This window comes from Tachypleus tridentatus, chromosome 6 (assembly GCF_004210375.1).
Source record: "Tachypleus tridentatus isolate NWPU-2018 chromosome 6, ASM421037v1, whole genome shotgun sequence".
Classification (NCBI taxonomy): Eukaryota; Metazoa; Arthropoda; class Merostomata; order Xiphosura; family Limulidae; genus Tachypleus; species Tachypleus tridentatus.
The window spans coordinates 98,998,799-99,022,441 of record NC_134830.1 but is presented as its reverse complement, the minus strand read 5'-3'; the positions used below and the strand labels follow the sequence as shown (position 1 = coordinate 99,022,441).

Below are 23,643 nucleotides of genomic sequence, written 5' to 3'. Positions count from 1 at the left end.
TTAAACTTTTCCCCAAATATTGTCATTTACACCCTAGATCGTAAGACCTAAACAGGTACATTTGGAAACGGAAAGGAAAGAGACAGAAAACCTAAACTAAATTATACTGACGTTAAATGTCTTCTTTGGGACAAAAGGAAGACTGTCACTGGACTCTAGCATGAGATAAACGATAATGTACTGAATGATAGAAAAGGGTCGGATTGCAGTATCAAGAAAATTCGATGAAAATAGAATATTTGGTCGTGTAGCAGTTAAAAAACGTTTTTTTCAATCTCCAAACATTGTCAAGAAACTGAAAGTTGCTAATAAAAGTGCATTCAAATGGATTATTGGTGATTACAAAAGTTCTCGTGTAGCTTTGCGTGAAATTCTTAACAAACAAACAAACTTTTCTTTCGCAGGACATACAACCTACACGAGAACTATCAGCGCTAGAGCATTCTTAATTTAGCTGTGTAAGACTAGAGTATATGTGGGATCTGATAAATCAAAAATGTGATGAAAATTACTTCCAAAGAAACTTTATGGGAGTATGTTAGAGATATTTCGAGTAAAATTTGTTACAACATTGTCTGAAAGACTGTTTGCAGTTATTAAAGCAAAAAAAATAAAATAAAATAAATAACTGTTTGCTGAACTCAGGCAATTCCACTTAGTTTCTGTTGTATTAAATATAATGATTAATTAATTTTTTGTTTCACCTGTGATTCATCCTACATTGTTCTCTGAAAGTAGCCTGAAATCTAGTTTTTGGCTTTGTCCGAACACTTTTGCACAGTACTGTAAACATTAGTTCTATTAAATTATTACACAATTTTATAATTTTTGAAAATCCCCAAGGGACTTGATGAAGAATATAATGTTTAAAAATATGATCGGCTTAACAATAATGTCTTGGCAGTTATAACAATACTAATGTTTTATTTTTTCATTATGAATGTATATATATGGTCGAAGCTGCTTTTTTTAATACAAAGTAAAATTAATTTTTGTGTATATAATATTATAATACCTATAATTACGACTAAAAATAGCTGACTGTTATTAACGATTTAAATATATATTGATATATATATTGTGTACACTACCTTGTAATTTTATCTGTTTTTCGATTTATTTTTCCGCATTACATGTCAAAAAGTTACCAAAGTGTATAATTGCAAACAATACCGAGAAAATACTCGAAATGTATGTTAAATAATTGTAAAGTAAAGTATAATAACTTCAGTTTATTTTACATATACCACAGTTTTTAAGAGAAGGTTCTCTTTACATTTGGATTAATGAGCAATGGGTGAGGAAAATTATCGATGTTGGAGTTTGGAATATTATAATTAATATTGAAGTGTTGAAAATAGTGATTTTTAAATGAATAATATTTGAAGTTTATTGTATGTAATGATGTTTAGGATTTGTTTTTAGTCATAGCATTAAAAATGCATCAAAGACACAACTAGAATTAGAAAACGATACAGACATGATGTACTTATACAAGTTATAAGTAATTTGAATGAGTGTTCCACAAAACGTGAAAAGAAAGACTTGGATAAACAATGATATAGAATAAATTCACATATCTAAATTTAAATAAACCTCTTCTAATTTATTTTGTGCGACATTTGGAGCAGATGACCTTTGTCACGCAGTAAATACCATGTTACAATGATATTAGGCTCAGTGTAACGTTTGCACTGTTACTGTTTGGCTCCTCAATGCCAAAGCTTGTGATATACGTTTAATGAAATTACTGGTAGTAATATCAAAGAGTTTAGATAAACCAAATGAAGTTAAAAAAAATAAGACTAACGTTGGTGAAAGATAATTTGTGTCCTTAATTATCAGATATTGTTAATTAGCAGTAATTTGTATATAATTCTTTAAGTTTGTCAAATTCAAAGTTCAGATTGAACTATGAAGTTCTTTTAACTTGATAATTACTATTAATAATAAATAAATAGTTGTAGTACCAGTCTGTTATGGTGGATAAAATGGTAACTGCCAAGTATTCAAATCCAAAGGCTCAGTAATTACAGATATTTGGTTTTTGCAATATAAGTTAAAATTGAATGAATACATAAATTTGTGGATCCATAATAAATGAATGCATTCTCAAATGAACAGTTAAAAAAAGTTACCTCTTGGCATGGTTCAGGGGACTAGCCACCCCTGATGGCTTAATCTCATTTGAAATACAACATATTTATGGGAATAGGCCTTTGTAATGCACAGTTCATAGAAGTTGTCAAGGTGTTTAATAAGCTGGAATGTAACATTTGTTGTCACAGCGCTATGGAGTAAGAGTCTAGAATGTTCATTCTTTCAGGTGAGTTAAATTCCTAAATCTAATCCTGATGCAAAAATATGTAGAGTCTACAGCTAACAATGTACATTCCAACAAGGGTAAATGATAAACATTATCTATTCATTCACTAGAAACTGCAACCTTTAAGGTCATATTCTGAGATGTTTTTGTCATGAACGTTCAAAAATTCAACCAAACAATTTAACTCGTAAACAACAAACATCTTTAGACTATCAGGATTTTGGAGTAATGAGCCCTTAGACTAATGAACTGTCACCAGATACAATGTGTAATCTAATGAAACTGTGCTCTGCTGCTAGTATTCTCTTGTTCTATCGGTGTTATCTTCAGGATATAGCACATTGAAAATAAAGACCTTTATCTTATTGATACCTGAAAAATCTTGTAAGTTTAAATAACATCACCTCTTATCCTTCTTTTCTCAAGAGAAAAATAACTTGGGATCTTATCCTTATAAAGTAAATATTCCACTTCAGGAACAGAAATAAAGGAGTAAGGCTGGAAATGAATAGAGTTCAGTTGAAAATTAATTTTGGAAATTGTGAGAACGATAATGCTAGGCTTACCTGGGTGAACAATAGTAAAAAAGTTAAGGCTATGTAATAAATCTTTAAACATACAAAATCAAGTAGTATTTATTGGAACTTTCACAGGTTAAGCAGAACACACTGAATTTGAAAATGTCATTGCTAGACTTTTACAAGTGATATAAATGAACTACAGACTTCTAACTTGAAAAATAATCTTAACATAAGAAACTAGGAAAAAGAACCAGAACAAGAAAAGTTGTAAATTATCATCACAAAATCCACTTAATAGTACGACACTTATAAACTGGTTAATTATAATTATGGTATGTAATCCATATTCTTAAACATCTAGCTGAGATTAAAATTTAGTGTGGGATTATTGATTATGGGAAAAAATGTGCTCTACTTATTTACATAGTGAATAAAATTTATTTGCTGGGTAAAGCTAGAGGACATAATAGAGCATATTGACAGTTTCTGGTATCAAGGAACATTTTCTTTTTGTATTGCATACAGGAGTAAATATTACTGGAAACTAAATTGGAAGAGCTGCTTAAGAAAGTATAAAGAACTTTAGAAATTTATGTATAAAAAGAGAAGAGTGACTTTTCTGGAGTGATTTCTTGATTTAGATGCAGGAATGAAGAACTTATTCAAGTTTCAAATAAAAATTATCAGAGGTATCCTTAGAGCATCAGATGGTGTAGCTGGAGTTATGGAATAATTTAGTTATGGGATACACTTAAGCAGGTTGGAGAAGGTATAAATATGCAGTATTCATTTCTAAACATACCATCTTTGATACAACTGTTACCTGACTGCAAGGATTTCTTCTTTGCCTATCTAAGCATTGGTCTGATTTTTTCTTGCTTGTATACTCATCTCAGTTGCATTTTGCAATATTTGCCTTGTGATATTCTCCTCCTACGTCAGCATGCTCTCTATCCTAATACTGTGTATAAGCACCTCATTCAGATAATCATTTTTCCTTAACAAGGTGGTCAGTCTGGAGGTTGGGAGAGAGTCAGACTAATTTTTCAGAGTTTTTATTCCTGTCAGTTGTTAGGCATATGCAGATAGGAGTTTCGTGCCCAGTGATTGATCTTCCTTCTCTATATCAGTGTTTAAATTCTCTAAGGTTCATAAGTTACTTATTCCTCAGTCTGTCTTGACATTTTTACTGGGATTGTAGATGTCTGGCTTAGTTGTAGTTGGATCCTATATGCAATTTGTCATAGTGATGAAGCACCACTGTTATCAGTGTTTGTGATGCAAAAGGGTCAGGTACTGCAGTTTCATTTTTTTCCCTTCAGACTCATATGGGTTCTGTCATATCAGATGATTTTTTCTTCTCGTTATTCCATTCTACTGTCAAACACCATTCTATGGATGACTGGTTACTGCTGGCACTGTCTCATCAATTGTTAGACACATCCTGATTCTACTTTCAAATATAACCTAGGCAAACTTTTCTTTCAGGGCTGCAAATCTACTCCTACTTTAGTATGATATGTCATTAGTCTGTGTACTTTTTATTTTTCATCTCATCTTTTAGTTGGGCTTAATTGTCTCTCATTCTGCTCAATGTTATATAATAGGATGCCACACTTTTACTCATCTCTCCTTGTTCCACTGTGTGGTTGTGTCTTTCTCTTCTGGGAATGTGAGCATTACTCAACTCCTTCTTAGCTTTTGGACAAGAACAAGTAATTATTTTATTGGTATTTAAGCAACCAATCATCCTACATATCTATTTCCTGGTTTTCATAATTTCTTTGGTCTTGATCATTTTTAGATTTCAAGGGTTTTTAAAAAATTAGTACAGTACTAATATTTGGGTTCCTCTGCTAACACTTTTTCCAGATTTCCATTCTCTTCACAGATACCTTGCTTCAGGGATGGGGTGCATGTACCAACAGTCAGGAATTCCAAAGTATATGCATAGGTGATGAGGATTTCCTACATGAAGTTTCATCTTTTTTGCTCTTTTATAGTCTGGGCTTCTTAAGGGGTAAATCTTTGGGCTTCATTCAGACTCTTCTTTGGTGTTGTGTTATGCTTCTCATCAATGAGGCACATGGTCTAGGGCTCTCTTTTTTTTAATTTTAGACCTCCTCTCTTGGGACGAGTTTTATTTTATCACTCTTCTAGCTTGCCATGTTTAATGGGTGATGCATATGGTAGGAGGTCCATTGTCTCAATCCAAACAGATTCTCCCAACAGAATGGATGTTGAATTGCAAGTTTGAGTTGGATTAGCTCTCATTTTGCAAGTGCAATTTATGGGTATGCCTCTTATTGGATCACCCAGCTACAGGCAGTTTAGTTTCCAGTACCTCATTGTTGGGCTTTTGCAATAGATGCTTTTAGTCTGGACAAGCTAGGATTGCCACTCTCACCTTATTTACATTTTATATGTTATCTATGATTCAAAATATGAATTGCTATAACCACTTCTCAGATCCTGTTGAGAGCACCAGACTGGCTATTATACCAGGGTTTCTGCTTTTGCAGTCTCATCTGATATGTCCAACTCTTTCATTTCTTTTCAGACTCCTACTGTAAAGTGAGCCATGATCTGATATGGTACACCCAGCTATGCTTGTGTCATAGAAGTTATGCTACTTTTCATATAGCATGGGGTTTAATTTTGAAGGTGTTCCCATCTCAGTTTCTGCTTAGTCTGAAAGGCACTTTTAATAGTGAGAATGACATGCATATTGGCAGTGTTGTATTAAGAGGAGGAAGAACTTTTTCCAATGAGTGGTGTCAGCAATAACTTACTTTTAGACTTGGTTCTTTAACAGAAGTTTTTACATTGTCCACATTTGCCAGTGTTTATAGTGAACTTATCAACTACCATTTGATTATTGTGACTGCATATTTTTAGAGTTCCCATACTGTTCAGATTCCTCACATTGTTTTGAGTAATTGGTCCCAGGTGACCATTCCATTTATCTGCCAGGTAGATTTAGGTTATGTGTTCTTTCTCTTCACATATTTGTGACCTGGTTTTGATATGCCATATATCCTCTTTGCCTGAAAGTTTATTTTTCAAGGCTGCTGATCTATGGGCATCATCAGTTGACCACATACCACTTTCTTATTCTCTCTGTGTCCTCATAGCAGTACTTCTTACACAGTACTTTGTCAAACAGGAAAGAGATTCAGTTCTCTTCTCCATCTGCTCATTCTCTGTGTCCCATCAGATTTTGATCTTGGTCATGCTCAGTGAGGGTTTTATTGCCTATATATATACCTTTAGAGATACTTGACAATGCTTTATTCTGAACTATCTTTGATTGCGAGGTATCTCCTGTGAGTTACATCTAATCAAATTTTTCTTTTCTATGTCCTTAGTAGCCTGGTCAAATTGCCTGCTGGAAGTCAATGTGTAGGCTGGTATGTGGACTTCTCCCAATACCTTTATCTCACATTATTTGCCTAATCTGGCATTCTCTTTATCTGAGGATTTTTGCCTATCCCCTGCAGCTTCCTTAACCATCTTTGCTAGACTATCCAGAGGGGTGAGTATTTGTATTTCTACATTTCAGGGTCCATTACCTTGTTTTCACAGGATCTTTCTCTATGGTAACAGTTGCTCAAACAGGCATGCTTTTATCAAACCAATTCTTCACTAGCAACCACTGTTTTATTATAATTACTACCAATTATAACAAACTCTTTAGAAATAAAGAATTCCATAAGGCCACCTAGGAGCTCAGTAGGTGGTATTATCATACTATGCTAGACTGCCACTTGTGGACTGTAATGAGTAAAGCTAAAGGGTATCCTTCCCATTCTTGCTGATCATTGGATTAAATAAATAGTTTGATTAGCTTTTAAAAAATTTAGGGAACATTGTTCACATACCTCACTATTTCCAGAGCACTGTTCCTCAAGACTCCCCAATGTGCAATACCCTTCATATTCTGCTAGTGGAGCTAGAGAGTTCTTATTACATTCAGTTTCCAATCACTGGGGTGGTGGACGGAGACTTATCTTACATAATGTTAGAGTGAATTTGTCTAATCTTGGAGAAATTGGAGTCTCCCGGATGCAGGTAAGAGCAACATCAGTCTGCATGAGACATTCTTCATAATACTGGTTCAAATTTGATGCTGTCTGGTTGAGATTTTCATCGCTCTTCTTTAAGATCAATATCTTTTTAGTACATTGTTCATGGAAGGGGGCCCACTATCTTCTCACAATTCCAGTTGCAGAACAATCATATCCTCAATCCTTGGTTGAGCACAGTTGTTCCACATCTTCCCCATAATTCTGGGGGCAAGTGCAATACTCTTTGTTTTACTCAGTTAGGGAGTGAGGATGAATGTTCATTATTCTAGACCAGGTGAATTTTGTTCCTTTGGTTGAATATGGAATACATGATCTTGTCATTCCAAGTCTATTGGGCTACTTCAGATGGAGGTAGAGCTTGGTTTGTTTCAGTGTGGCTTACTTTCATGTCGTGATTCTGGTGGTTTGAAGTACATCATTTTAGAGTTCAGTCAGTCGTATATATATATATATGTGTGTGTGTGTGTAATGTTGCAGTCCAAATATCCTAGCTACCAATATGGCATATAGGGACCAAGACCCTTTAATTCCAACTCTGAGTAGAGAAACTTTGACTAACAGGTTAGGACTGGCCTATAGTGATTATCACTCACATACAATTCCACCTTAGATATCCCCCAAGATCACTTGGCTAGTCCATGTGAACCAGGGTCAACTGAGTGTCAGCGTGGAACGTCATTAACAGAAGTATTGGACATTATGTCTGATACTGGTGTTTGGGTATAGTGCTCATGAAACCCTCGCATTGCTGCAATGACCTTATATGGCACTGTAGTGCATTGCCTCATAAGGCTCCATGGTGGGGGTGGGGTCAGTGGGCGCCAAAATATTCTTTTTTTGTTATGAACACCCCTCAACTAAAAAAAAGTAAACAAGCATGACAGTACAGAGAAAAATCCGACTACTGGCAAATGATCACCCATTGATGACTCTGTGTGGTCAAACTCACAACTTGAATCTGTCTCACGATTTTTAATTACACATTCTTTAACTGAAAAACCCTTAGGGCAGATGTCTCCATTTTGTATTCGGAAGGGTTTGGAAGGGCTTGCTCGCTCCACTAAATCGGTAAGAAAGTTACGGTCTGGGGACATTTTAGTGGAAACATCTTCATCACAACATTCCAAACTCCTCTTGAAATCAAAGGCCATTGGGAATATATCCATTGAGGTTACTCCTCATTCTACTTTGAATTCTTTCAGAGGAGTTATAGTTGAGAGGGATTTAAAGACCATTCCTGAGTCAGAGATCCTTGCAGGTTTCATCAGCCTAGGTGTTACAGCTGTGCACCAAATGTTTCCTCGTAAAGACAGGAATATGGAGCTGGCAAATGTTCAAGGTAGGATATCTGAATTGTAAGGTATGACCTTATATTCCTAACCCTGTTAGATGTTTTCACTGTCAACAATTTGGTCATTCGAAAACATCTTGCCATAGTTCCTTGACACGTGCCTGTTGTGCTGGTAAAGATCATGATGCTTTTGAATGCCAACTAGAACTGCATTGTATTAACTGTAATGGTCCACATCCTTCCTATTTTACTTCTTGTTCTTGCCCTAAATGGGTAGAAGAGAAAGAAGTACAATGTCTAAAGACAGTTCACAATATTACTTACCCAGAGGCTCAGAAATTACTATTCCCAATTCCATCTTGGACTTGTGCTACTGTAATCCATTACACTACTAAAGTAGGAGTCCAGACAGACCTTTCTGCACCTTTTACAGAATCTTTAACAGTGCATCTTAATCTAGTACCCTCCAAAATAAAAAAAAGTTAATGAATCATTATCTACTTCTATCTCTGTCCCTACCACATCTTTCAGTTATTGTCCAACTTCACCTTGTTCAAGCCCAGGTGTTTCTGTGGGATCTTCTTCTCTTGACACCCCAAAAATTAAACCAATCATTCATGTCCTCAATCACTGGAACGTATGCCTACAAACACTGGCCTGCCTACTTGATCCAGTCAAGAAAAAAACGAGGTTGCAAGCAGGTCTCCCTGCCATATTCTCCTCCAAAGTAAATAAAAATTACCATGCTAATCCAATGGAACTGTCAAGGTTTTCAATCAGATGTGAATGATATCAAGGATTTGATTGACTTTTATCAAATGTTTTTCTTTGCAGGAAACATTTTTAAAACCTGCTAATACAGTCACAATTTAACAGTACTCCTTATACCGAAATGACAGGTCATGTGTAGGACAAGGACATGGAGGAGTAGCACTGCTGGTTGATCAGCATATGCCCAGCTGGTACTTGTCATTGAATATGCCTTTGGAGGCTGTAGCCATCTGTATCATGGGTTGTACCATCATTGTTTGTTCTCTGTAGATTACCCTTGGAAAAAATTTATTATCTATCAGACCTTGATGCCCACATTAAGCAATTACAAACCCCCTTTTTAATTTTTGGGGATCTTAATGGGCATAATCTACTCCGGGATGATTCTAGTATTGATGTAAGGGGTTGTACTATAGAAAATATGCTCTAGAATCACTAGTCTCTTTTCAGTTTTGGCTGGTACACTTCTTTTCATGTACCCAGTCAGTCATTTACTGCTCTAAATCTTTCTATTTTTTTCCTTTGCTTTTCTTGGGAGGTTGATATCAATCAATGGGAGAGTGATCATTTTCTTATCATATTAGAGAGATTGGTCACATTCAGTGCCACCCGATTCGTGTGCCTCAGTGGAAGTTGGACCAGGCCAACTGGCCCTCTTTCACTGCTCTTTTGGAACTTGATCCTGCCATCTTATGTAAATCATCAATAGATGATTGTGTACCAGTAGTAACTAACTGTATTTTCCAAGCGGCTGCTCAGTGCATTCCTAAAACCTTGACATCTTTCTCACTGCGTCCCTGCCCTTGGTGGAATTCGGCTTGTTATATAACAACAAAAGCTCAGAAACGTGCTTGAGATAAATTTTGTAGATATACCACGCTTTCAAACTGCATTGCATTTCAGCAAGTCCATGCACATGCTCGGCAAGTTAGACGTCAAAGCCAGAAGGAATCTTGGATTAAATACACCTCCAGCATTTCTTTAACCACCAGTTCAAAAGTCACATGGGACAAGATCCTGAAGGTGAGTGGATGGTATACTTTTGCCCCCCTCTCTAAATTAATATCTGATGGCCATGAAGATGCAGATGAAGCATTGCCAATACTCTTGGTGAATGTTTTTCTCGTGTATCTAGCTCTTCAACCTGGCTGTCTTTAACCAGATATAGCAGGCTAATATCTTTCCTGATGCTTGGCATCAAGCTATTGTACTCCCCATTCTTAAACCTGGGAAGAATCCAGAGATTCCTTTGAAGCACCATCCAATTTCTTTGACAAGTTGTCTCAGTAAGATCTTATAGCAGATAATTAATGATCCTCGTGTTTGATTCCTTGAATCAAACAACCTTCTCTCACCCACTCAGTGTGGGCTCTGAAGACAACCCTTCACGATAGACCATTTAATTTGCCTTGAAACACCAGTCAGAGAAGCCTTTTTTGAAGCAACAAATATCTTGTTTCTATTGTTTTTTATTTAGAGAAAGCTTATCATACAACATGGAGATATGGCATCTTGTGAGACCTTCACTCATACAGATTGCATGGCAATTTGCCACTTTTTATTAAGCATTTTTTAGTGAACTACCAATTCCAGGTCTGTGTGGGCTAAACATTTTCCCGTTTTTTCCCACAGGAACTTGGAGTCCCTCAGGGCTGTGTTCTGAGTGTCACACTTTTCATTGTAAAAAAAAATTAATGCCTGCCATCAGTGAACAGCTACCCCTTACAGTTGCAAATGGTCTTTTCGTTGATGACTTTCACATCTCATGTCAGTCATCAAACATGAGGTTTATTGAGCAGCAGCTACAAATTGCAATCAATCATATACTTAAGTGGACCACATTAAATGGTTTTCAACTTTCTCTCCCTAAAACTGTCTGTGTATATTTCTGCTGCCAACAGGGTATTCATCCAGATACAGAACTTTGTATTGATGATGCACTTCCTGTCGTCCCTGAGACAGAGTTCTTAGGTCTTATATTTGAGTGTAAATTAAACTTTATTTGGTATATCAAGCAACTTCGTGTCAAATGTATAACAGCACTGAACATCCTCCTTGTTCTCTCTTCCACCTCTTGGGGAGCGGATCGATACTTCATGCTTAAAATTTATTTTTCCCTTATCTGATCCAAACTTGACTGGGTGTGTGGTTTATGGTTCTGCCAGAACCTCAGCACTGAAAATGCTGGATCCTATCCACCATCAGGGGCTTTGGCTTTGTACTATGACCTTTTGTACTTCTCCAGTCCAAAGTTTGTATGTGGAGTCACATGAACCTTCTCTGTATATTCGTTGTTTGCAACTGTCTCTTATGTATGCTTCCAAACTTCACTCTTTACCACAGCATCCTACTTGGGGTTGTGTTTTCCACCCACAGTGGGCTGCATTTTTTTATAATGGAAAATCTGCCATTATTCCTTTTAGCTTTTGTATCCAGGCACAATCTGAAAAATTAGATTTATCTTTGAATAGCATAGCAGTATCCACAGATTGGCCTCTTCCACTATATCACTCTTTGTTTGCTGAAAATCTTTCAAATGATCCATCCATTCCCATATATACAGATGGTTCAAAATCAGGTGACTCTATAGGCTCTGTCATGGTTTGTTGCAGTTCGGTTGTAGCACACAGAATCCCCCTCAACAGTTTCTGTGTTTACTGCTGAATTATATGCCATTTCTCTTGCCCTGAATCATAATGAAACTATGCAATATACAATTTGTACTGATTCATTCAGCTGTCTATTGGCCCTGAAATCATTTCACGTTAGTTAGCACTCTATTCTTATCAATATCCAAAACAAACTGGCCCATCTCTCTCTATCATCTATCTCTGTCCAGTTGTTTTGGATACTGAGTCATGTTGGTATTCGTGAAAATGAGCTAGCTGACAGAGCAGCAAAGTCCATCTCTTCTGGCTCTATCACCACCGTACCTATTCCATACATGGACTATGGTCCAGTTATCAAAACCCGACTGTACAGCAGTTGGCAGTCGACCTGAAGTGAGCAACGAAATAATAAGCTTTTTCAAATCAAGCCTTCTTTAGCCCTTTGGCTGTCTTGTTTCTCTTAAAGATCGAAGGGTGGAAGTTATTTTGGCTAGGCTATGCATTGGCCACAGTGTTTTAACTCACCACTTCCTTTTATCTGGTACTAGTGCACTATTGTGTGGTCTGTGTGGCACTCAGGTCACAATTATACATATTTTATTATCATGCCATTGTTACGATGAAGAATGACGACGCTATTTTGAACATATTTTTAAGGTAGGTTTGCCCTTGACATTAGCCATTGTCATAGGTGATACTGCCCACCTCACTCATGTTTTTATATTTTTAAGAGCCATTGGTCTCTTAAACTTAATTTAAGGTTTTTATTGGACTATATACTGTTTTAGCATGATTTCTTTTACATATTTTAATTTTTATTTTGATCTGAACTCAGGAATGGAAAGGCCAACTTCAAGTGACTGGCAGCAAATTTGAACTTAATGCTTTAGTCTTCCTGGCAGGTCTTTATTTTATGTATTTTTTACCTTAATTTCCACATACCATTATAGTATACTACATCTTGTTTGGCACAGATAGCCTAGTAGCTTTGTGCCAATAAACATGAAATACCTACCTACCTACCTCTGATTGAAATGTTAGATAAATATGTAATTGTAAGTCAATTAAATACCTAGATATAAGAACTAAGTTCATGATGAAGAACATAGCTGTTTTACATGCTGTCCCCTTTCTCACGTGCCAATCTTATGTTGGTACACCTATGATCTATGTAGAAATTTTCATATAGATAATGCCCACATAGGCTCCTCCAAGTTTTCAGTGTGGGATTCTACCTATAAATGTTAGCAGAGATGAGTATATTTGTATACTTTGGAAGTTAACATTTTTCTAAAAGAATATCTGATAAAACTTACCTCTGCTAACACACTCTTGCCCTTCCTTTTACTATGAGCTGTTATTAGAGACTGGGAATGGTGTCAGTCTTGAAAAAGTGATAAAAGTTATCTGAATAAGGTGCTTATATGCAGTACCGGAATAGAGGACTGATTGATATAGATGAAGAGTATCATGAGATAAATAGCACTAAGGACAATTGAGTGGGTGTATAAGAGAGTGGAGCAAGCAAGAAAAATCAGATCTATGCTTAGATGGGCAAAGAAAAAATTCTGACAGTTAAATAATAGCTGTAAGTGTAAGTGGAGGTCAGTATCAGTGGAAGTTTTTCAATTTAGAAAAATGTTAAACTTGTGTAATTGTAAGGGAGCTTGGGAAATTGGGAATAAAGAAGTTGTTAAGATAGGTCAAAAAGTAGTTTGACAAGAGGAGTGTTATAGTGTAAGGGATAATAATTGCCATTCAATTGTTTATTTTAGTTCATACTTGTAACAGTTGTTTGTTTGAATCGTTGACATATATAAAGCACCTGAACTGCTTCATTGTTGTATTACAGCTGGTCTGATTTAATACTGGGCAAAAAGCTTCATTGGCACTGGTTATGGGAGATGTATGGTTATATTTTATAACATATTCTCCTTTGCTCTCACTGAGGTTCTTATAATTTATAATGGTTTTTAAAAATAAGTCTGTCAGATGTAGAGATAAACATAGTTAATTGCAAAAGTTAATTGTGAGGCTAATTAATAGATTACAATAAACTATTTAATTATATTAATGAAACTTTAGTAGCTGGAGTAATTGAAAAGAGTAATTTCAATTCGTTGATCATTTGCATGACATTAATAGGTTTTATTGCAAGTTCAATGCATTGTTTTACATGATACTGTTTAATCTGTGCTCAGGAGTAAGTTACTTAATTACTCATTTATAATCTGTAGCTCTACTGATACTTGTAAGAGGGAATGGGTTGATTTTTATATAAGGGGTAAATGGTAGTCATGACACTGATTTTATACAGATTACATTGAGGGATTTCAAGAGTATAAAATTTTTCATGTGTAATAATTGTAGATCATCTGATAATACATAAGGGATAAATTAGATGATTAGCTCTTAATAAGAAAACTGATGCTATAAATATGAAAGACTAACTTTAAACATTGATTGAAATTGAATGGAATTAATTAGCAAGAAAATGTGATTTTTTGAAGTAGTTTATGATTTTTTTTTATATAGCAAGTGGACATAGAGCTACTCATGGGATGGGGATATGCCATTTTGGCTATATTGTTAATCAATAATGATTATATGCTTTTCAGAGTTGAAGTGAAGAAATATTTTTTGAAAGACAGATTATTGTTTCATTTGGTTCAACGTTTTGTTACATTGTGTGATAAGAAGAATTCAGATTTGGGTTCATAAATATAAGAAAGCCAATTGTGAGACTATAACATTAGATCATTAAAGAAATGGGATGTGGGACAGACTTAGAAAATGATACCTAATTGGCTTACTATGTAAAAAGTAGATCAAAGATAAATGCCATAAATTTAATAAGTTTAAAGTTTACAGATAAGCTAGAAACATATAGAACTATAGAAAATATAGGGATATGGTTGAAAAAGAAATTGGGAAATTGAGAGGGAAAACAGGTGGCTGGTGGCATTAAAAAGAGTAATAAGGATTTTCTTATGCTTGTTAAGTAAAGGTTCACAAAACACCAAAATAAGGATTTTAATAAGTTGCATGTGTGACCTCTGAAGTGGTAACATTAACTTCAAAATTCATAGTCAAGAGTCAACTCTTGGACCCAAGGAATGTCACTAATATCTGTTGATTTGGGTCCTCACATTGCAAATGTTTAATGAAATTGCATACAACTTAGAAACAGATTTACTAGATAGTATATAGTTTTCTGTAATTCATACAATTTCATTCAGTTTTTATTATCTTTTTGTTATAGAATTTCCAAAATTCTATTGAAATATTTTTGATACAAATACCTTCTTGCATCGTAGAATTTTAGCTTCTTATAGTTATTGTTTAATATTCATTAACATATTTATTTTGAAACATAGTCATTACTATAAATTGTCAAAAATGCTCCATTGAGTGACAGAAGTTTAGTTGTGAACTAAGACCTGACCTTCCAAAATTGTGTCAGGAGGTAACAATATTTTAGCTAACAGTGTATTTGGTGAAAATTAATGTCTAATAAATATGTATAGTTTGGTTTCAGTAATTCATAAATTATTTTGACTATGTGTATAATGAAAATACAATGAAATTTAAAATAATATTGAATAAGGATTTGAATCATTAATAGTTTGTCATTGTTATGGTTCTCTAAACCTAATAGCATTATTTAATTTCTTATCATACAGTAGTCTGTGGTGGATATGACCCTTTCTCAACAATGACTTTCTTTTAAATATGACTTTTGTGTGCACAGAATGATTTTATATTGATCTGACTGCCCATGAATGATTTCCTAACAGATGCATAGGTCCTCACACGTGTTCATGGATATCTATATTCTTCTCTTTTGTACTTCATCTGTGTTCTGGACCACAGTGAATTTGAGGGAGATTGTACCAATTTTGTACTTTTTGCTATCCTTAATTGTGTCTTATGCCAAGGATGTTATTGCTTTTTGGATGGTTCACTCTTGCTGTTGTGAGAATTGAGTTTTATTATATAGACATTTTTTTTTACACAAGGGTGTCAAGACCCAAGATTAAAAGATCTAAGATATTGTGTGTCAAGCTCAGGAGTCTGAGTGGTTCCAGTTTCCCTCTAGTTTCTTGAACTTGAGTTAAAGATGGTATGATCCTCATCCTACCCCCTCATGGATGTTGGTTCCCAGCATTATGCATTTGGGAATAATTTGACATGCCAAGTAAGGTCTGCCATGCTCTAACCACTCTACACCTTGGGGCACATACATTCATTTACCTACTTTTATGCTGTGTGAGATTTAGTTCTATATGTATTTCTTGGTTGGGATCATTATCCTGTCATAGTTCTCTCCAATTCTGATGCGCTTCTCTCTTTTTCTGCCCTTATCTCCAATGTATTTCAGGGTAGGGCAAAGTGTAAACCTGGTTCAGAAATGGTGAGGTTCCCATCATCAGACCTTTGGTTCAGACTCTCTCATTTCCAGGAGTCACCTACAGACACTCTCAAGGTTTATTTCTGTTATTCCATTGCACCAGTCCCACTTCCTATTGAATGTGGTATTCTAGCTGAACTTAGAGATTATAGTTCAGTAGGGATGTATAGTGGGAGTTGCATACATCACATGCCATGTTCCTATTGATAGGGAAATGATGCATGATGATTTGTATGAGAGACATGTTGGAATCATTTGATTTCAGTAGGTGGGAGTAGAGGACTTGTGGCATGTGTAAAGAACAAAATGTTTTCATATACAGAGGGCAGCAACAGATGAGAATAGCTAATTTTGCAATTGGAGGTAAGTACCTGTCAGAAATATGTTTTCTGTATAGAAAAATTATAACATTTGTGAAATTACCCCTTTTCATCGCTGGGATCAAAGGATTCAAGTGGAAAATGAAATTTTGGTTTAGGGTGAGGCTGTTTTTTTGTTTTTTTTCAGTTAACCTTTACTCCCAGAGTATCCTTTACTACACATGACAAAGTTTTAGTGTCTTAGTCAAAATTTTGTTAAACTATTTTGTGTTGTATCAATCAATACAGCATAAAATTTTATCTAATAATGCAAATTTTGATAGTATACAAGTTAAAAGTTCATAATTCTACAATTTATTTTACATTGTGAATTTTCTAAGATATTGACTTTTTGAAGAAAATATTGACAAATTTTCTTTCACCTTAAACTTAAAAATTTGTTTTGATCAGAAAGTTCGCTCATGCATATATTATTAGTTTTGACTTCAATGATATTTACTGAAATACTTATTATAATTGTATTATAATGAAAGGGTTAAACAGTGAAAGTGATCTGGCTCCTTGACTGACTACTTAAGATATGCTATATTTTATAAGACAATTTGGAAAATTATAGATGAAAGCTGTAAACCTTCATCTGGTGAAAAGAGCAAATAAAGCTTTTGATTTTATTTGTAGACATTTTTAATTATCAAAAACTTTTAATGAAAATCACACTAACACAGTTATTAATCTGACTACTTTAATACACTGGTCTAACCAGGCAAAAACAAGAGTATTATAATCTTGTGTAAGATGTGTTATTAATACATCCTCATCTGAAAGGTGAACTAGGTCCTTCTGAGTATGGTAAGTTGTTAGGTGTTGCTGATGTGATGTAACTTCTGATTTTTCTTTTTGTTTGTTTTCAATAAGCAAAGAATAATTTTGCATATGAAAATATTTTTTAATTGCAGTATTTCTTTATGAAAACTACTTATATAAAATGGCTCTACAAATCTAGGTCTCTGAATGTATTAATAACAAAATAAAAGATGGCAGAAAAATTTGAGACAATTTATTAATTATATCTATAGGTAAACCTAGTGGACTTCGCACTGCTCGTAAACATGTCACTCATCGACGTGACCAACGTTGGCATGACAAAGATTATAAGAAAGCCCATTTGGGAACTAGGTGGAAGGCTAATCCATTTGGTGGAGCATCACATGCCAAAGGGATTGTTCTGGAAAAAGTGTAAAAATTTATTTTTCTCTCAATTTTGTGGAATTTGGGACAAAGAATGTTTTATAAATATTTATAATTAGTAGATGTGCATTGACAGCCTTGACAATATGACATTCTTCATAAAATAAATTCTTGCATTAAATTTTTCTTGGTCATATTCATAAATTAGTTTTTGGATATAGCTATCCCTGATCTTCTAATACTATTTTGTTAAAGAAGTGTAATTTCTGCTCTTTTCTTTTTAATTGTAGATGTTTTAAACATGCCTTACTTTGAACATTTAAAACTGGTTTATTGTTAGACTAAAGAGGTTACTCTTAAACCAGAAAAATAAACAATGTTTTATAGTCTGTTATATTTACATCTTCTTGAGAAAATTGTATAGAATGTTTTTGGAATCAGATAGTTATTAAAAATTGAATTTTGGCATGATTTTTGCTTTTAAATATAGTATAACCAAGCATTTTTCATTTGTTTTATAGTGGTGTAGAAGCCAAACAACCAAACTCTGCTATCAGAAAATGTGTTAGAGTTCAGTTAATTAAAAATGGAAAAAAAATAACTGCATTTGTTCCTAATGATGGCTGCCTAAATTATATTGAGGTAGGTCACTGAGTTTCAGGTGTGGTCCTAGTTTCCCAAAAAGGGGATTAAAGGTTGCCTGAGGGGGTCATTTGTTTTAACAACTCTCTCTACTTATATTGTAAAAGTGCTTGAATTACTTTTGAAGTCCAGAAACACATTTAATCTTTTTTAGACTGAAGTGGTAACACTGATGTCACTTGATGTTGTTTTATTCTGACAGTGATTGAAATGCTTAACCAAACTGCATGAAATTAGAACAAATGTATTGAATGTTATCTAGTTTCAGCTTAAAAAGCAAATCATTTGATTTAGTTTTCCAATAAATATTATTGTATTGTGAAATCTCTAAAAATAGTTTGATGAGACTGTTTTGAAGAAAGAAGGAAATAAAAAAACAAACTTCCTTTCATTTAAAATTAACAATTTCTGATTGTTGATAAGAAAGCTCCATTTTATACATCAAGCTAGTTTCAACTTAAGTTCTTTGTTTTTAGGACTTGTAATCTAGATAAATTTCTATCTAAAATTATACATAGGCTTTTATATCAGAATAGAAAAGGATATTGTCATTTTTTGAATACTTTAATAAACTGAAAAAAATTGGTCTTCATTACAAATGTAATCAAGAAAATTTTTTGCTTTCCTTTTCCATGATGTAATTCCATCTTTTAAGCAAGTTGTGGACTCCTCATGAATAAAATTAATTTGGTTTGGAATGAAAAAAACAATCTTAAGTCAGTTTTGAGTTCCTTGTTATTTGTGTAGTTTCTCCATATGAATAATGCTAATTAGATGGAGCAAGATTTGGCAAATAGGGTAGATAAGGCACAACTTTCCATTTCAAGGCCTGAAGTTTTTCTTAGGTGATTTTTCCAGTGTGTGGTCTTGCATTGTTATACAAAATCGTTATGCCTTTTCAGTTGACTAATGCATCTCCTTTTCTTATCAGTACTTGGTTTAAGCACTCCAACTCAAGACATTATCTTTCAGTTACGATTGTTTGATTTGGATCCAAAATTCCATGATAGACCAGATCCCACCAAACACAAAGCAAAACATTTTTTGTGTATAAGCCACTCTTTGGTGTTGACAGAGATTCAACAATTGTCTCTTGCATTGAATATGTTCATAAAGAACCCACTTTTCATTGCCAGTAATGATTCTTTCAGGAAATGGTTCATTAGCATGTCCATTCTTAAAGATGAACTAATGGTGACCTCTGAGTATGGTGATTGTCCAACAAATTATGCAAAACCCATTATCCAAGTTTAGAAACATTTCCAAGCTTGTGGAGGTGGGTAATGATTGTTGTATGGGATGTACAGAACTGTTGAGCCATTTTTTGCATTATCAGCTTTGGATTTGCTTCAATTGTGGCTTGCAGGGCATCTTTATCAATTGATCCTGGCTATCCAGAATATGAGGACTAGGTGAGATCAAATTATTTCAATTGGAACTTTGTGAACCATCATTGATACTTCCTGATGTTCAACACATTTTCTACATAAACTGTACATATGTTCCTTGCAGCCTCTGAGATTTTAAAACTTTTTAAAATTCATATAGCATACATTGTCTTGTGTGTATCTCATTTGGACTCATTTCTTAGGTCTTTTTTTCCAAATGTCTATTAATTATTCTTATATAAGAGGTAAGGTTTATTGATACATTGACATAGAAAAAAGGCATAAATTTGCAAGTTCTTTTCCTCAAAACCAATGCCTTTTATAGATAAAAAAATGACGTTATTTCCTTTCCAACCTGATGTATGTTAAAATACTTTTATTTGCAAATTTTCAGCCCTCTTTGGGTAACAATGTACATTGTCTGGTAAAAGGACCAAGTGCTCACAAGTTAAGATATTTTAATGCAGAGAAACATCTATGTATAATTTTACAAACATATTTTCTTTGTTGTATTTTTCTGATTGCAGAAGTCAGCATAACAAAAACTGTAAAATATTTATCAGTGACCTGAGGCCTTACTTTTCAAAAAAGTGTCAGGTCAGACTATGTAACATTATTATCCGATCCTGTACATTACCCTTTTCTCATAAATAGCTATTCTCATTCAGTGTTACCCTCTTTTTGCAGGACACTTACATGCATTCCACAAGCCTTCTATTTCCTCTCCATTAGATTTGGCTTATTCCAATGCATCACTCGTGGAAATTATCATGTTACCATTCCACCAATAAGAGAGCGACATACAGTTTTATCAAGCTATCATTTCTTGTGTGGTTGTACTCATGTTCAGAAGTGTTTTTTTTTTTTCTTTTGATGCTCCTTGCATGAATTGTAATTTTAAAAGTTTAATTAGCCAAGTGAAATTTCATTTTTTTCTTTCTCACATTAATATTTTTACCTCAAACATTTTTTATGTACGTTTTTCTATAATGAATTCTGAGGTTCATGTTCCCACTTTGAGTGTTAAACCTCTAGCACTATTTTCACAGACTGTAGGTGAGGGAGACCCATTGTTGGATTTTACTGCCATTTTTGGTTGCGAGAGTATTCGTTACATGGGTAAATCACTAATCCTCCTGAACAAGCCAAAACTGTACAGGTCAATGAAGATTTGATAGCCTTTTTACACAATCAAATTTTGTTTTTTCCCTACCTTTACCAACAGAATCATTTAGTCCTGATGCAGCATTTTTCTACATGATTTCTCAGCAATGTTGTGTTTCGTCCAATTTTCCTTTTCTTTATGATTCCTTATTACCTCCATGTTGACTTGTTTGTCGTTTATGATTTTGTTTTACATGCATGATTTCACTGTAGTTGGGATTTTTCTGGTATATGATGTCATATTATCCTGTGTCCCTCTTCTTCCTCTTTCTTTTTGGAATTTCTGTATTTTCTTTGGTGATGTGTTTTTTATCATGCATCTGTCACTTTGGAATTTCATATGTAATCTGTGCATCAACACTCAACCCTTTTTTCTTTGTTTGCATGTTTTTTGCAGTGGGAACCACAACATATCCTTTTTCTTTCCCATTCTGGTCATTATTCACTCCTCTCTGTCCTTTTTCCAGGTATTTCTAATTTTGTTGTTTTATTCATCATTGATGGGCAGGTCACCAATTAACAATTAATAATTGCAATTAACAAAGCAATTTTATTGAACTACTATTTTATGAATATATGTCAATAAGTTTGGTATCAAACTGTAGATTATAATTCAAATTTTAGTATGACTCATTAGTTAATTTCTTAATTTAAAAGTAAACAGTAAAAAGAAATCCTAAATATTGATTTTTTTATGTTACATGGAATGTTGAATGCAGCATTGATTTAAAATTGTGTGTCTGAGATGTCCAAATACAAAGTCTATAGTTACTTATGAATTATTAACTCAAATTACTGATATTAACAAGATAGAATATCAAAGTACCTCCTCTATCTTTTCTCATAACTAATATTTCTTATGTAGTGAATCAGACACATTTGCCTTGCTTATCTTTTTCTATTTTTGGAAATACTTTCTTCTATATAATTACTTCTGTATTCATTCTATGGAAAATAACACATAATTTATATTTACTTCGTATTTTTTATGGATGTTTTGAAGTTGGTACAGAGATACAGAAATGAAAGTAACAGATAAAATATAAAAGTTTTTTTTCCAAAACTAAACATTTCATAATAACCTTGTGGCTAAAAGGAGGTTAAAACATTTAACATGTGAAATGTAAAAATGTTCAGGTGCATAAGTTTTTGAATCTTAAATCAAAATTACTTTGAATGTTAGATAGCCAACATGTTGAAAGATAAAATAATTTATGAGAAAATCTTTAATTAAAAAATCGTGATACTTAATATGAAAAAACTGATATTTTGTACACAAAATTCTTTTAATATGTATCAATATCCTACAAAACTTTGTAAAGCTTTATTTACATTATCAAAAAATCATAGTTAATTGCTTTTGTGGTTAACACTAATATTATGAGGAAAGAAAAATAATGCAAATTGAAATTGTCAAAAAATCTCAGATCTGTGATTTGTTCCTAAGTCTTCTGAACTTCCATTATATTGCATTATTCTTCTTTGCAGGAGCTAATTCTGGTTATTTTGCCACAAAATGACAAATTAATTCTTGCACTACTTTATACATTCTGTATTGATGTGAATTGTTTACAGTATACTCCATCCAACAGTATTTAAACTGGAGTATTTCCAAAGCAAAATGTTAAACTCAAAAATGTGTTGTAATAAAACCACTGAAATAGAAGGAAAATCAGGTACCAAACAAAACATGTATAATTTATTGTCAAGGAATTAATCTTCCTTACAAATATTAACCTCTATTTTTTTGTATGGGCAGATTAATTATAAAAAAAAATATATAGTTATTATGTAGAAGCACAACTTCTTGCAGCTGCATAGAAATTAATTTGATTTTTTTCTTGTTTTTGTGAATTACACTAAATAATAGGAACAAAATGAAATAATAAATATTAAAGTAAAAAACAAAATGGTTGGTAGTTTGAAATTAAGTATGGTACAACACTACCTAAACTACATATTCACAAGTGTGCTTCAGGGGGCTTCCACAGTTGAAGGGAGGAGAATTTGTTATTTGACCAGTACTAAATGCCAAGTTCATCTAGTATATAAATAAATAAATGAAAATGTTAAAGTTTTAGAATATGAAAAAAGAGAGACTTGAATGTTGAATAAATCAGTAGATGAATATGCATAAAAGATGCACTGAAGGGCAAGTAACATTAATAACAAAGTAATATGCTTTTCATTTGCAGGAAAATGATGAAGTGTTAGTAGCAGGATTTGGAAGGAAAGGTCATGCTGTTGGTGATATTCCAGGTGTGAGGTTCAAGGTTGTTAAAGTGGCAAATGTCTCTTTGTTAGCTCTGTACAAAGAGAAGAAAGAACGACCAAGATCATAACAATATGCTGATTGTACAAGCTTGACTTTCCAAATAAAAAATACTTGCTTTATTTGCTGCATGTATTATCCTTTTAATGAAATAATTCTTAATACCTATGTACATCCTTTGTATTTGATACAGAGGTGTGTTTAGACAATATAAAATGTATTAAAATAACTTACTATCTCAATTTGGTATGCCTGTATGTCATACAAAAAATATTTATGTAGTATTCCCCGAGTTATGTTTAAGTAAGCTTCGTTGGTGCAGTAATTTGGTATAAAAATATAGAATTTTTTTTGTGACATTATAGCTTCTTGTCACTATTTCAGTTGTAACTGCTAAGCTACTCAATTTTTTTTTTTGCAATGAGATATAATTTGCTTTGTTAAATATTTGAGACATTTATCATGATTTTATTGCCTAGGATTTGTTTTTCAATGAAAGTTTTCTATTAAACATGCTAACAAAAAAGATAACAGAATAGCAAGGTTCTTCTATTATTAAGCCCAAGTTATTAAAAACTTGGCTCATTGTTTTGCAAATGCAACAGTATTTACTTTTGTGTTAGTTACAATGGAGAGATAGTCGCTTTATTTT

General features: G+C 33.6%; 1 protein-coding gene across 3 annotated transcripts; it reads left to right on the top strand.

Annotated features, from left to right (window-relative positions):
• Window positions 1–921: 921 nt before the first annotated feature.
• Window positions 922–23,113, top strand: LOC143253160 (small ribosomal subunit protein uS12). 3 transcript variants are annotated; one of them, XM_076506521.1, is made up of 4 exons: window positions 922–979; window positions 17,414–17,573; window positions 18,047–18,167; window positions 22,915–23,113. In XM_076506521.1, exons 1-4 carry the CDS (start codon window positions 937–939, stop codon window positions 23,059–23,061), a joined length of 471 nt encoding a protein of 156 aa, XP_076362636.1. In that variant the 5' UTR covers window positions 922–936; the 3' UTR covers window positions 23,062–23,113. The 3 variants fall into 3 exon arrangements, with proteins under 3 accessions (XP_076362636.1, XP_076362638.1, XP_076362637.1); XM_076506523.1 differs by lacking the exon at window positions 922–979 and adding an exon at window positions 1,064–1,297; XM_076506522.1 differs by lacking the exon at window positions 922–979 and adding an exon at window positions 2,296–2,326.
• The last annotated feature ends 530 nt before the right edge of the window (window positions 23,114–23,643 follow it).